Below are 15,144 nucleotides of genomic sequence, written 5' to 3' on the forward strand. Positions count from 1 at the left end.
TATGACGGCAGAAAAGGCCGGCGGTCCAACAAGTCTGCCCACTCAAGAACCCTCCCTCCCTTGAGAAACCATCTTTTAAGCATAACTCTGTAGCAACCCCACCTGCCTGTCCCATCACTCTCGAAGTCAAGCACACTACTGGCCTCGACCACCTGTCAACCATTCCATCGATCAATCACCCTTTCGGTGAAGAAGTATTTCCTGGTGTCACCATGAAATCTTCCCCCCTTACGTTTTAGCGGATGCCCTTTAAATGTTTAACCATGTTGTGCAGTGAGTGAAAGCTTTTCTTGAATAAAAAGAAAGGCCTTTTGGGAAGACTGCCAAGGCATAACATAATATAGTAACATAGTCTGCCCAACCATAACGAAATGCAATAAAAGTTTAATTTCTTCACATTGTTTTCCTGAGAGATAAGTGGTCAAAGCGTTCTGCTGGGGGGGGGGGGGGTCCGAATCGCAGTATGTTATAAAACCCGTTCATACGAACTACATGACAAGCAATGTCACGACCTGACGCGTTAACTCGCATTTTCTTTCCCGTCACTGCCCCTTTAAAAGAATTCTTCCCACGTCTTCCCTCGCAGACCTCTACTCTCCCCTCCTCGTAACCACGCCGACCAATCGCCACGCACTTCCTCCAAATCAGCCGGCAAATCGAAGCGCTCCACGAAGGGCAGCTGGCGAGGCGGGCTTTGGACGCTTCACTGACACCTCTGCTCGCCAACGGCGCGGCTCTCTCGAGGGGGGAACGTCACGTTGCCCACCCCGTCGGCCAACAGCGGACAAGCAGGAAAGGAGGAGGGGGGGGGTGCTCGGTAGCACGCGATAGATCGAACGTGACGGCGCGCCTCCTTCTTTCCCTGACACGTGACGAAGGGGAGCCGTTGCTGCTGCTGTTGCTGTGGCGGATGGGAGTTCAGGTGAGCTTTCAGCTTGAGGTGGGGTTCTTGCTAGCGGCTACGCCGGGGAGGAAGCGGACAGGAGGCCGCTGGGAGTGCGGTAAGGGGCAGGCAGGGAGCTCTCGTGCGGCAGCCTAGCCCGGGAAGGGAAGCCGGTGTGGAGGCCTCGCTGCTCGCACTGTGGGATAGAAAAAAGTCAGGGAGGGAAGATGTGGAGAGATGGTTGATAGTCTGTGGGGTGCCCTTATAGCCTTAATGGGTAAGGAGGAAGCGTGGGACGCTTCGGAGTGTGTGGAAAGAGGCCGGTAGAAGACTGGCTGTTTTAACCATTTCACTTACGACGATGCCGAGAGGGGTCAGGGGTGTCAAAGTCCCTCCTCGAGGGCCGCAATCCAGTCGGGTTTTCAGTATTTCCCCCATGAATATGTATGAGCTTTAAAATGAGCTCTATTAGCATACAATGAAAGCAGTGCATGCAAATAGATCTCGTGCATATTCATGGAGGGAATCCTGAAAACCCGACTGGATTGCGGCCCTCGAGGAGGGGCTTTGACACCCTCGGGTTAGGGGAGAAAAAATACTTTTTAGACCGAAGGAGGTGAAAGTAGGTTCATTAATTATGGCAGTAACAAATGTTTTCTGAATATCATTAATCCTTTTACAAAAATTGTCAGCCAGATCTTGGGCTGTTAGACCATTTGTCGTATTAGTATCTAGTCTCTGAGGATTAGGGGCAATAGCTTTGACAATGGAATAAAGAATCGAAGGATTTTTTGCTTTTGAGATTTTGTTAGAATAGTAGGATTTTCGCAAGGTTAATTTTCGTCTTGTAGTAAGAAGCGAGCTCTTTGTAAAGTTTTAAATTTGTGGGTGATTGCTGAATGTTCTACATTTAATCTTCCTACATTAGATGACGTGAAGCGTCTTTTCCAAAGAGTCAACTTAAAAGGCTCTCGAGCAGAGGTCATTCCTCCATTAATTAAAAAAAAAAATTCTCGTGTTTTGACCCTTTCATCCACACCCTTATTCTAAATAGTTTAAAACTTGATCTCTTACCATTAGCATGGGAAAAGGCCTCAATTCTTCCAATAATAAAAGATTACAAAGCTAGTCCGGAAGACACCTCAAATTATCGTCCTATAGCTAATATTCAGTTTCTAGCTAAACTAACAGAAAGATTAGTATTCGAACAATTATCAGACTTTGTTGAAACAACCAATGTCTTACACCCAAACAGGTTTCAGGAAAAATTATTCCACAGAGTACGCGCTAATTGGTTTGACCACGAACATACTTTATCTTTTAGATCATCATAACTCTGTTATTCTTTTCTCTCTTGACCCATCAGCAGTATTCGATACTATCGATCATGTGTTACTTCTTGAAAGACTGAAATCTATAGAAGTTTGTGGCCAAATACTTGATTGGTTTAATTCCTTTCCTTCTAATCGCTCATCTACAGTTACTTTCAAGGATACAGTTTCGAAATCCTATAAATTATGGTATTCCTCAAGGATCCATTCTATCCCCACTATTATTCAATATTTTCCTATCCCCTTTAGTAAGCTTATGGCTTTCTATAGGCTTTACTACTTTCACATATGCTGATGATGTCCAACTTCTACACCCAGTGTTCTCACTAGCGCCTTTTAGCCGGGTGCTCCGCCCAGCTAATTTAGTTGAGCGACCAGCTGTGCGAATCCTGCTACTGCCGGCCCGCCGCCGCTCAACATTGAAGAGCCACCGAAAGTTCAGCTGCCAAAAGTTCCCTTCTGACTTAAAAAAAAACCTAAACAAAAAACGGCAGCAAGCGACTTGAACCCGTGCTCTGGGGCTCTAACGGTACCACTGTCCATGCTGGTTTCCCTTCAAAACCTGAAGTTACGTCCCGGGGGGGGGGGGGTAGGGAAGAGACGGGAAGCTGGCATGGACAGTGGTACCGTTACAGCCCCGGAGCATGCAGGAGATAGGTCAGCGATTGGAGGGAAGTTAAAACTTGTCTTGCTGCTCTTCCTTGCTTTGGGCCTTCCTGGCTGCCGGGTCCTGCCTACTTTCTGTTTCAGCAAAGGCAGGAACTGGCAACGAGGAAGTCCCGAAGCAAGCAAGTTGTAAGTTTCTTTCCCTCCCTTCCTTTGATTCGCTGCCCTATCTCCCGCCTTAGCCTATAGCGAATTGAACCCATGGTCTGGGGGCATGTAGCTGCATGCGCGCTCCCCATAGGTGTGGTTCAACCTGCACGGGGAAAGGGCCGGGCTAGTAGCAGCAGCCTCCTCCTGCTCCCCAGCCACCTCTAAGCGAGTTTTGGGCTGGTTCTGTGCACGGCCCCCACCTCTGAGGTGGCGCTGCTCTCTCCTCTCTCTGCCGCTGGTACCCTCCTGCTGGTGGTGGCATGCCCATGCAACCCACTTCTTTGGGCCCCCTGACTTGGTTTGTGTGGCCGAGGTTACAAAAGGTAATGGCAAAAACCCTGGCCGGACAATATGGCACATCGTGGGGCACAGTGGCTGAGGGAGGGCATCTGACTCATTTTTTCTGCCCTGTTGGAAGCAAATCCCCCCCTTCCAATATAAGTTAGCTCAGTTTCACCTCTGATCTGTTGAGCGAATGGCTAACTGATAGAGAAACGGTAAGGGCAGACTTTAAAGCTGGCACATAGGACTGCAGTACCACTTTGAACAAACCCAACTCGAATAAAAGAAAAATAAACAATAAAAAAGGTCCTTTTGGAAAGGCTGCAATGTAGTTTTTTTTTAATTACTGTTTCTACTTTTGTATTTCATGAAAAGGAGTTTTGATTTTCCAAAAGCCATTGCATAAGTTTTATGTATTTTTCACCATCGCTTACCCCCAGTCCATTAAGACATTTTAATGTGTACTGCGTTGACCTTGTAAATAGAATACTATGATGCCATAATGCCTACTGTTAAATTTATATTTTTGCTGCAGTCAATGTTTATTGCCTTATGTCTGATTTATACTTGCTATAACCGCTTTGGGTGATTTTTCTAAAAACACAGAGCATAAATCCAAATAAATATATCAATAACAAGATCTGGTCTCTAATGTGTTTGTCAAGTTTTAATCGCTGTATCTTCTAAGTCCCATAGGTACATTAATTTATTAGACTGTTATACACGGTGTTTTTGCTGCTTACCCTCTTATTTTGTTTATGATGTTGGCTTCTCTTGTACTTTTCCTTGAATCGGTTGTAATGAGGTGAAGTAGCCCTATATTGCAGGCTAGAGACTACCAAGCATGTCATGTCACCAGAAAAAAAAAATCATGTATTCCAACCCAATTATTAGTCTTGTATACCGGGTCATCCTGACTATGGGGCTCGATCCGGTTCACACAAAGTTATTGAAAGGACAGGAAAGCAAATAATTGGACAAGAAAGTCATTAATTGCAATCCCTTATTTATCATTTAAAGCATTCTGAAATAGATAGGTCTTTAAAGTTTATCAGATTATCAGAGAAGGGAAAAGTCTAATTTCTGTAGGAAGATCATTCCAGATTTTTACAAAAGAAAAAGCCAAAGAATGATAGATCCACGAAGGCAGGACCCGAAGCAAGCAAGAGCAGCAAGTTGTAAGCGTCCCTTTGACTCCCTCGTTGTCCTATCTTCTGCCTTAGCCTGTAGCGAGTTTTGAATGCTGCACTGATGATGGGTGTGTGAGACAGGGAAGGAGGGGAGGGGGGAAGAAAAATGCTGCTGCTGGCGAGAGAGGGAAGGGGGGAGAAGGGAGAGAAAAGAGAGATGCCAAGACCATGGGAGGGAGGGAAAGGAAATACCAGACCACAGAGGGGGGAGGGAGAGATGTCAGGGCATGGGGGGGAGGGTTAGGAGACAAATGCCAGACCATGGGAAAGGCAGAAAGGAGGGAGGGAAAGAAAGGAAGGAGAGAAGATGCCAGATAATGGAGGGGAGGAGGAGATGGAAGGAGAGGAGAGAGATGCCAGGGCATGGGGGGGAGGGAAAGGAAATGCCAGACCACAGAGGGGGGGGAGAGAGAGATGTCAGGGCATGGGGGGGAGGGAAGGGCATAGAGATGCCAAATCATGGGGTTGAGTGGGAAGAAAGGAAGGAAAGGAGAAGAGAGAGATGCCGGAGCACAAGGGAGGGGGTGAAGCTGAAATGAATCATGTACAAAGGAGAGAAAGGGTACAGGATATACAGTTTATTGAAGGGACATAGAAAGAGGGAAGATGCCATATGGAAGCGAGAGAGGGTGAACAGTAGATGGAAGGGGTAGAGAAAGGGAGAGGGCAGAGGCTGGGTGGAAGGGGCAAAGAGAGAGGTCAGATGTTGCATGGAAGGGAGAGAGGACAAAGGCTGAATAGAAAGAAGAGAGCGAAGAGAAGATGATTAAAGCAGAAATGACAAAAGGTAGAAAATTTTTTTGTTGTTGCTTTACGTAGAATCAAGTAGTATTGTAACTGTATTGATAAAAGTTTATAAATAGGAAATGGAAATAAGGCAGTTTTTTCTGGACTAAACCCCTTTGCTCAGGTCAGGACAGTATACTGTCTGTTTGAAGAAACATTTGGCCTCTGAAACCTAGTAGAAAAATGGATATTATTTGTTTTATTTATATTTGTAAAGCGGTGATTCAAATTTACATATACTGTGTTTATATTTTGCACAGTATTAGGGGACATGTGTCACTGTTTCTGTGATGTTGCATTGTATGTAGAGTCTGGTTTCTTGGCAGTTCAGGTTTTTTTGTCTAAATATTTCTATTTTTAGTTTGTGATTATTCCATATTGGGCAAGTGTGTATGAAAATGACATGGTTTTCTTTTAGCATTGACTGTACAGGATCAACTGACTGTGCAGGATCTGACTTGTTTAGTTTTACAATGTATTTGTTGGTGTTCTAGTGCTCACTGCAGTGTTTAAGATGCTGCCTTTTCCTAGGTGCATCCTTATTGTGTGACTCGTGGATTATTACTAAATAACTTTTTTTTATATTGAAGTGGGGATTGTTAAAAAGTGATCAGTACTGGCTATCTAGGTACGCCACTAGATTTAATGGCCCTATTCTAACCACCAAATTTCCGCATCCAACCCCACCCAGCTACTTTTTCATGCCACCCAGCTGGAAAAAAATAATTGAGATTAACATAAAGTTAGTGGAAATTAAGCAATGGCTTAATTCTAATATGTTAGCCCTAAACATTCAGAAAACTAAAACTTTACTTTTTCCGTGGAAAAAAGACATAAGTCTGATTACCCCATTCATCTTAGATAACATCCATCTAAAGTTGGTAAAATCTCTGAAAATATTGGGTGTCACTATTGATGAAAGGCTTTCCTACCATGAACATGTAAGTAATACTGTTAAATCTTGTTTTTATAGGCTATGAATGATTCACTCAATTTCTAAGTTTCTTGAGCCAAAATCACTCTAACATACTAATTAATTCCCTAGTTATCACTAGGGAAACTAGTTATCACTAGTTAACTTGACTACTGTAACTCTTTATTAATAAATATTACTCAAAAAGAAAAGAGGCGTCTTCAGATAGTCCAAAATACCGCCATTAAATTGATTCATAATGGCAAAAAATACGATCATGTTACACCCTTTCTGATCAAATTCCACTGGCTTCCAGTTAATCACCACATTACTTTCAAAATCTTACTTTTAGTATTTAAAACTTTGTCTTCCAATGAACCTCAATTTATTAACAAACTACTTATTCCTCATAATACATAATCCCTTAGGTCCACTAATCAAAAACTCATAACAGTTCCCTCATTGAAAGTAATCGGAACTCGTCGTCATGACATTTTCTCAGTAATGGCCCCACAACTATGGAATACCTTCTTACCTCAGTATACAAGAGAAGAAAATGACTTAAGTTGCTTTAAAGGCAATCTGAAGAGTTTTCTTTTTAAAGACGCTTTTAATCTTTAACTGTGCTTAAAGTTCATTTTAGTCCTTTCTTATTTTTTACTTCCCCCCATTGTTCTTTCCATTCATGTCTACTCCTATATTCTAATAAATACAATTGTAGTTCTGCCCTTCTTACCTTATGTATCTGTTAGTCTGTAAGTCTGTCAGTTAAACCCATTATATTTAACTAGTATTTTAGCCCATTACATTAACGGGTGCTAGAATATATATCTGTCTTTATTTCTGTCTGTCTCTCTCCCTGGCCCCCTTTGTCTGTCTTTCTTTCTCTGTCTCTCTCCTTGCCTCCTATGCAGCAGAATTTCTCTCCCCCCACTTCCCTGTGCAGCAGCCACAGCAGCATTCCCTCCCCCTCCATTTCCCTGTGCTGCAGCATTTCCCCCACCCTACTTCCCTGTGCAGCAGCAGCATTTTGATCCCCCCACTTCCCTGTGCAGCAGCCACAGCAGCAGCATTCCCTCCCCCTCCATTTCCCTCCCCCCACACCACTTCCCTGTGCAGCAGCAACATTTCCCCTACCCCCCCTTTCCCTTCCCGCGGTCCCGACAAACCTGCTGATTCCATCAGCGTCTGCAGCACTCTACACACGCTGCTTCGGGGCCTTCTACTGCCCTGATTTACTCTGGCACGTCCCTGATGACATCATCAGAGACGCGGCAGAGCAAATCAGGGCAGTAGAAGGCCCCGAAGCAATGTGTGTAGAGTGCTGCAGACACTGCTGGAGTTGGTAGGTTTGTAGTCGGGAAGGTGGGGTGCAGCAAAGGACTAAGTGAGCCGGTCAGACGTCGGGAAGGGATGGTAGGGTCAATCCGCAAAAAACCTTATGGAGTGAGAGGGGAGCCGGCAAAGGAGTCTTTTTAGTCAGCGCTTCTCTTCCCGGGCCGCTATTGGGTTTGCTGGTTTATTTTTAATTAGTCGAAGGTTTCCCTGAGGAGAGCTGCACCCCTCCCGATCTAGAGCGTGGGGAGTAGAAAAGAAACGGGGGAGCTGATCTACCGATTAGCAAGGTGTGGGCGAAAGTAAAAGGTACTCTCCCTTTACAGATGTGAAGATGGGGGCTGGAAAGCTGTAGCTTTCCCGATTGGGGAGAGCACGTTCGTCAAAGTTCATTTTTTAGTTCAAAGCCGACGCTGCGGCTCTTCTCTCGATCCCCGCCTGAGTCAAGTGTTCTGGAGCCGGCAAGCCCGCTGCGAGAGAGAGAGAGATACATGGTAAGCGCACATGCGTACTCTTGCCGGTCACAGCGTGACAGATCAGGGAAGCACGCGGTAAGAGTGCGCATGCGCGCTTAGCATTTTATTATATAGATGACTAAATTGGTATATGCTTATACTTTTTTGAAATTTGTAAATCGCTTAGTAAAGTAAATAAGCAATTCATCAAGTCAAAATGAAACTTGAAATTCATGTCACTTTGCTGATTGTTTTCTGGACCCTTTAAAAAAAAAAAAAATCCAGTAATGTGCTTTAAGTTAAGACCTGAATAGAGAGAACTGACCCATGCATTAGAAAATGCGGTGTATCAAGTGCCTGTACAAATGAAACCATACTGCTTTGTGTTAACACAAAACAAAGCCAAAGTAACTATAAGGTCTCCTAAGCAAGCCCTGCATCCTTCCTCCCACGGTGGCCAAGACGGATCTCTACAAAGTATACTGGCAGAGCCGTTTGTGGCAGGTCCCTCATGGTGTTGGAAAGCTAGTTTGTTTGTTTTTCGTTTAGGAATTTGCACTAACTACTTTCAAAGCCGGCTACGTTTGATGCCTTGATCTCTCCATACTCTGGAAGTATATTCCACAGCATGAGTTAAAAAAAAGAAAATTCTTCTGGTTTGTTTTCTAGTTTTGATATAGTTTGGAGGCATTAAACGTGACCATCTCAGAGAAAAGAAGACTTAAATTAGCAATTAGCACATCCGATTTTTTTTGTCATGAAAGCAGTTTAATGTTCAACTTTGGGGTTTTTTTTCATACAAAATGATGATGGGGTTTGAACTGTTGTATTACAAATTGTTTTAAAGAATAATTAAACCCCTAGTTTTTTGTTTGTTTTTGTTGACTTTAGTCACCTTTTCCCAGAAATTGTTATAATTTAGCTATTCTTAACTTTCTCCACTTGGGTTTTGATAGAGCTTTAATATGAGACATCTCAGTTGATTTGGGTAGAATACCAGATCTTGGGAATCTGGGAGCTTTCATCTTAAATTGGAATTATTATTCTTTCTTTTTTATTTTTTGTTTGGTGAGGAATGGCAAACTAACAGGCAACATACTGTTGCTGGAGAAACCTTTGCTAGTGCTGCCTGCAGAAGCTGGTGGGTTTCTTTTAAAGTGGTGAGCTGAAATCTGGAGGGAGTCCCTAAATAAAAGGAGAGTGAAAGAAGTATAATATATCAGCCAGTTCTTTTGCAACAGCCAAGTAGTGGGGTAAAGGGTACTATTTGAATTTAAGTAATGGTAGAATTGAACAGATACATAGTAAATGTATATAAATGATAGCAGATGAGTAGACTGGCCCATGCTGGTTTAACGGTAACATTCATTATCAAACTGTTATTGAACCAACAGTACTACAACATTTATCTCATTTTCTATACTGTTGTCCCAGGAGAGCTCAGAACGGTTTACATGAATTTATTCAAGTTTTCAAGCATTTTTTCCTGTTGCACTGGTATACAGGACCTGCACTCATGTACTATAATAAAACGCTAAGCGCGCATGCGCACTCTTACCGCTGTGTTCCCTGATCTCTGATCTGTAGGTCTGTGGCAGGTAAGAGTACGCATGCAAACATTGTTGTTCTATTCTAAGGACCGGCAGGTAACACGCCGTGACTCCCCCCCCCCCCAGCACTCCCGAAACCCCCATTGACCTTCCCAGCTGACCCTTCCACCGCGAAACGAACACAAACCTCCCGACTCCAGCAGCATCTGAGGCACAGTAAACACACTGCTTCGCATCCTTACTTTTGCTCTCCCCTTAAACACTATTTTTTCCCCTGGATTTATAGGCTGCTTAGAAGTTGATGGGGATAATTTGCATCCTTTACTTTTACTCTTCCCTTAAACACTCCTGGCTTTCTTACACTATTATTGAAACCTCTCTATTGGGATTCCCTAAATGTCCTGTTTCAATAGCATCCTTCAAGAATACTCTAGACCACAGTTCTTCAACCGCCGGTCCGCGGACCGGTAGCGGTCCGCAGGAAATTTTTGCCGGTCCGCGCAGGACCGGCAAGATTGACTCATTTGAACTTCCTGCCGGTCCGCGCAGGACCGGCAAGATCAGCATCGGAAGCGTGCGCTGGGCCGGAGAGATCTTGGGGAGCCTCCGACAGTGGCTTTCTCCCCTCTCTGCTGCTCTCCTTTACTTCCCAGCGCAGCGATTCACGAAGGCAGCCTCGGGGCTTTTGCTGAGTCGCGGCTGCCTCTGATGATGCAACTTCCTCTTTCCTCAGAGGCGGCGCGACCCAACAAAGGACCCGAGGCTGCCTTCGTGAATCGCTTCGCTGGGAAGTAAGAAGAGCTGCTGGGAGGGGAGAAAACCACTATCAGTTTGGGAAGCTGCTGGGCAGGGGAAAAAAGGGACAGCTGCTACTGGAAAGGGAGAAGGAGAAGGAGAGATGCATCTGGGAGGGGAGGAGGGAAAGGAATCTGGGAAGCTGCTGGGCCAGGAAAAAAAAAGGACAGCTGCTACTGGAGAGGGAGAAGAAGGAGAGATGCTTCTGAGAGGGGAGGAGGGAAAGGAATCTGGGAAGCTGCTGGGCTAGGAAAAAAGGGACAGCTGCTACTGGAGAGGGAGAAGGAGATGGAGAGATGCTTCTGGGAGGGGAGGAGGGAAAGGAATCTGGGAAGCTGCTGGGCAAGATAAAAAAAGGGACAGCTGCTACTGGACAGGGAGAAGAAGAAGGAGAGATGCTTCTGGGAGGGGAGGAGGGAAAGGAATCTGGGAAGCTGCTGGGCAAGGAAAAAAAGGGACAGCTGCTACTGGATAGGGAGAAGAAGGAGAGATGCTTCTGGGAGGGGAGGAGGGAAAGGAATCTGGGAAGCTGCTGGGCTAGGAAAAAAAGGGACAGCTGCTACTGGAGAGGGAGAAGGAGACGGAGAGATGCTTCTGGGAGGGGAAGAGGGAAAGGAATCTGGGAAGCTGCTGGGCAAGATAAAAAAAGGAACAGCTGCTACTGGAGAGGGAGAAGAAGGAGAGATGCTTCTGGGAGGGGAGGAGGGAAAGGAATCTGGGAAGCTGCTGGGCAAGGAAAAAAAGGTACAGCTGCTACTGGAGAGGGAGAAGGAGAGATGCATCTGGGAGGGGAGGAGGGAAAGGAATCTGGGAAGCTGCTGGGCCAGGAAAAAAAGGGACAGCTGCTACTGGATAGGAAGAAGAAGGAGAGATGCTTCTGGGAAGGGAGGAGGGAAAGGAATCTGGGAAGCTGCTGGGCTAGGAAAAAAGGGACAGCTGCTACTGGAGAGGGAGAAGGAGACGGAGAGATGCTTCTGGGAGGGGAGGAGGGAAAGGAATCTGGGAAGCTGCTGGGCAAGGAAAAAAAGGTACAGCTGCTACTGGAGAGGGAGAAGGAGAGATGCTTCTGGGAGGGGAGGAGGGAAAGGAATCTGGGAAGCTGCTGGGCAAGGAAAAAAAAGGGACAGCTGCTACTGGAGAGGGAGACGGAGAGATGCTGCTGGGAGGGGAGGAAGGGAAGAGAGTTACTGCTGGACAGGAGGAGGAGGGAAGGGAGAATGAAAAAAGGAAGGAAACAGCTGGCAGAGAGATTAGAGGAGGGGAAGGGGAGACACAGGCATGAGAAAGTAGAGAGATTGATGATAGGAAGGGGTCAGCAGAAAAATAAGCAGAGGGACAACGATGATAGATCTGGTGTAGAAGAGATAAAAATGAAGAGAGCAGTGAAGCTGGAATGAATCATGTAAATAGGAGAGAGGGGCACAAGCTAGATGGAAAGGGGAGAGGGACATAGAAAGAAGACAGATACCATATGGAAGGGGGAGAGGACAGATAGTGGATGGAAGGGGCAGATGCTGGATTGAAGAGACAGAGAGGGCATACGCTGGAAGGAAGAGAGTGAAAAAAAGATTGAAAGCAGAAACCAGAGACGACAAAAGGTAGAAAAAAATAATTTTATTTCTATTTTGTGATTAGAATATATCAGATTTGAAATATATATCCTGCTAGAGCTGGTGTTAGACATAACTGGGGACTGCAAAACCCAGGCAGTGCTTCTTTAGCTTTCAGCTGGCTTAGGGCGCTCTCTGACCAGGGGGCAGTTGCCCTAGTTGCACTCCCCTAATACTATTCCTGTCATGTGTTACTTCAGTATTCTGTTAGCATGATATTTCTGTGTAGCATTCTGTAATAATTTGGCTTGTTCAGTTTTCTTGATAGTAGAGGGGATATATGTGAAGGGGAGGGGAGACAGGGGTTTTGTTGATCCTTGCTCTGAATTATTTGTATTTATAAAATGACAATTCTACAGAATATTGTTTCTTTTTATACTTTAATATAAAATACATTCAATATAAAATCATAACTGAGGCTTGTGTGGATGGGATCAGATGATTTGTGGGGACCGAGCTCGCGGAGATGGGGCGGAAACAGGATTTTTAAATTTTAGTCCTAGTAGTTTGCCGGTCCACAAAATAATTATTTTTTTTCTGCCGGTCCACGGGTGTAAAAAGGTTGAAGAACACTGCTCTAGACGGAACCATCTGCTCCTGAGTGACTGTACATTTGGATGGGGTGCCGTGGCTGTGGTCTTTTGCAGCTGGCCAGACAGGGCCTGTTACAAGATTTTCTGCAGACTCACAGAGAGACAGGTCTTTCCTGGAACGGTTATCTAAAGAAGATTCTAGATTGTCTCCTACAGCAATCAAGGTATAGCAATCCAGAGTACAAAAGCTTTTGATAATATAACATATAACACATGTACATGTATTGCTAATACAGTGCTAAGCAGCTAACAAAAGAGAGCAGAGACATACCTCCAGAAGAATGTACATAATCGTGAAATCAAAAAAATGACAAACCATTGCCTAACACAAATGTTTCTGAATATTCAAATTCTAATATTTGTCCTAAAATCTAGATAAGAATGTGAACATACCCAAAATATTTGTCCAAAGCAGATTTAAACTCCCCCCCCCCAAAAAAAAAAAAAAAAATTCCAATTTTAATCTTTTTATCCTTTGGAGACGGAAAATAGATTAAAATTATGTAGCTTACAATTTCTAACAGAATTGGCAAAAACATGTTGATACAGATAAAATGGTGCTGAACTATGCAAAATTTTAAATAGAAAACAAGCTTGAATAAGATTCTTGCCTTTATAGGCAGCTAGTGAATTTTTATGAAGTATTGAGATAGCAAACCAATGTTTTGAATTGTTTGTAAATTTTTATTTTAGTTCAATTTGTTCATAAATTTTTTGCCTGTTGAGAGCAACCCAGTTAACAGATATTGCAATAATTCAGTTGTTCTTACGGCACTCAGACCAGCAATCTGAATTAATCAAAATTGGTATTCCTAGATATCTGATTCTGAGCTCCTTTTGGAACACTAATTAATGCTAAGAAGTTGACTCTTTCCCTAGCAACAGCAGCAGATGAATCCAGAGACCAATGGGGATAGCCCACATCTTCCAGCAGGCGGAGATAGAGAAACTGATTAACAGGTGGTCCTATTGGCTGGCACTCCTCCTGTCTCATCAGTATGCTCTATCTCCCAGCAGGGGAAAGTCGCTGTTCCACTAGCTCCTGGATTCTGGCTGTGGCTGGATAAATATTTTCTCCTGTTGAGGTTTGCTCTTCAGTGAGGCAGCAGTTATATTTCGCCTGTTGAGGTTTGCTCTTCAGTGAGGCAGCAGTTATATTTCGCCTGTTGAGGTTTGCTCTTCAGTGAGGCAGCAGTTATATTTCGCCTGTTGAGGTTTGCTCTTCAGTGAGGCAGCAGTTATATTTCGCCTGTTGAGGTTTGCTCTTCAGTGAGGCAGCAGTTATATTTCGCCTGTTGAGGTTTCCCTCTTCAGTGATACAGGGGTGTCCGGCTGGACGGTGCCGGCTTTAGACTTGGGCCCCCCCTTGTCCCTGCCTCACCCTCCCTCCAGTGATAGAGGGGTTAGCTGGGTCTCTAATTTTTCTTCTTTCCCTTGGAAAAAAAAGAAAGAGACCATTTGCTATTTGCAGTTATGCATTCTCAGGGGTGCTCAACCGGTGTCTGTCAGTCCTGTAAGCCTGGTTGTGAGTATCCCTTTGTTGCATTGCCCTGCGGGTTATATTATTTTGCGGTTGTCTTGGACCTACAGATTTGTGTTGGTTTTGTGCTTGTTCTGGAGTACCTGCAGCTGTGCGGACGCGTGCCTTCCAACTAGCTTTCCTCATCTTCAAAGCCTTGTTAGGGCAGTAAACACTGTGCAGTATGGGGAGTTTTTCATTTGCAATGTGTGCTTTTTTCAGTTAAGGCCTTCTGTTTGGTATCTTGGGCACTGTTGTTCAAATCGGTGTTTTCCCGTGCGCAGGAGCCGCGAGCTTATTTTTGTGCATGGGCGGGAGAGACCTGATTTTTGCGGCCTGGTTGCTGGGGCTGTCCTGTGCACAGTGGGTGCCGTGGCGGTGTTCAAGCCGCCGAGTGAATCGCGCTTGTGGAGTCAGTGCCTTTCAGCGAGCGGGTGGCTCGCGCTTCTGCTCCGACGCTGGCGGCGGAGCCACTGTGTTATTGGCGCCTGTTTTCAGCTGCGGACTTATCTCTGCGCCTCCCCAGTCTCCCGGTTCTGGTCTAGACTGTGTCGGGGGTTGCAGGTACAGTTGCTGTTCACGCGGCAGTGGGACTCTCTCCCGAAGTGCTTCTTTGGGGTCTGGGAGCCATCCTGCCTTGCTTGAGGGTGCTGGAGAGGGAGTCTATTCGGCATTTGGCCCCTCGGTTACAGCTTGTCACGGCGCTGGGTCAGCAGGAGGTGCTTTGCCGCTGGGACGGTCAGCGGCGGGGGAGGAATACCCGGATCTTGGTTTGGATCTCTCCTCCTGCATCCCGGGGTCCCGGTATGGTAAGAGTTCTGCCTGTTGGCTGTTGCCTCTTATTTGCGCCTTGGGATCGCGCTGCTGGTATCAGTGGTGCTATTACAATATTTCCTTGTCATATGTATGTCTATTATATTGCTGGAGAGTTTAAGTGATTATCCCAGGACAAGCAGGCATGATATTCTCACATGTGGGTGACGTCATCTACGGAGCCCCAGCGCGGACAGCTTTTCAAGCAAACTTGATTGAAGTTTCAAGTTTGCACACTGCACCACGCATGTGCATGCCTTCTCGCCCACTAGA

At 45.2% G+C, this 15,144-nt stretch overlaps 1 protein-coding gene across 1 annotated transcript in view; it reads left to right on the top strand.

Annotated features, from left to right (window-relative positions):
- Positions 1 to 600: 600 nt before the first annotated feature.
- The window catches only part of CANX (calnexin), a 280,620-nt gene continuing 266,076 nt past the window's right edge, over positions 601 to 15,144 (top strand). The window contains 1 exon segment of the mRNA XM_033927187.1: positions 601 to 922. Within this exon segment, the coding sequence (XP_033783078.1) occupies positions 911 to 922 (12 nt within the window). The 5' untranslated portion in view covers positions 601 to 910.

The sequence above is a fragment of the Geotrypetes seraphini genome, chromosome 18 (assembly GCF_902459505.1).
Source record: "Geotrypetes seraphini chromosome 18, aGeoSer1.1, whole genome shotgun sequence".
In the NCBI taxonomy this organism is placed as follows: domain Eukaryota; kingdom Metazoa; phylum Chordata; class Amphibia; order Gymnophiona; family Dermophiidae; genus Geotrypetes; species Geotrypetes seraphini.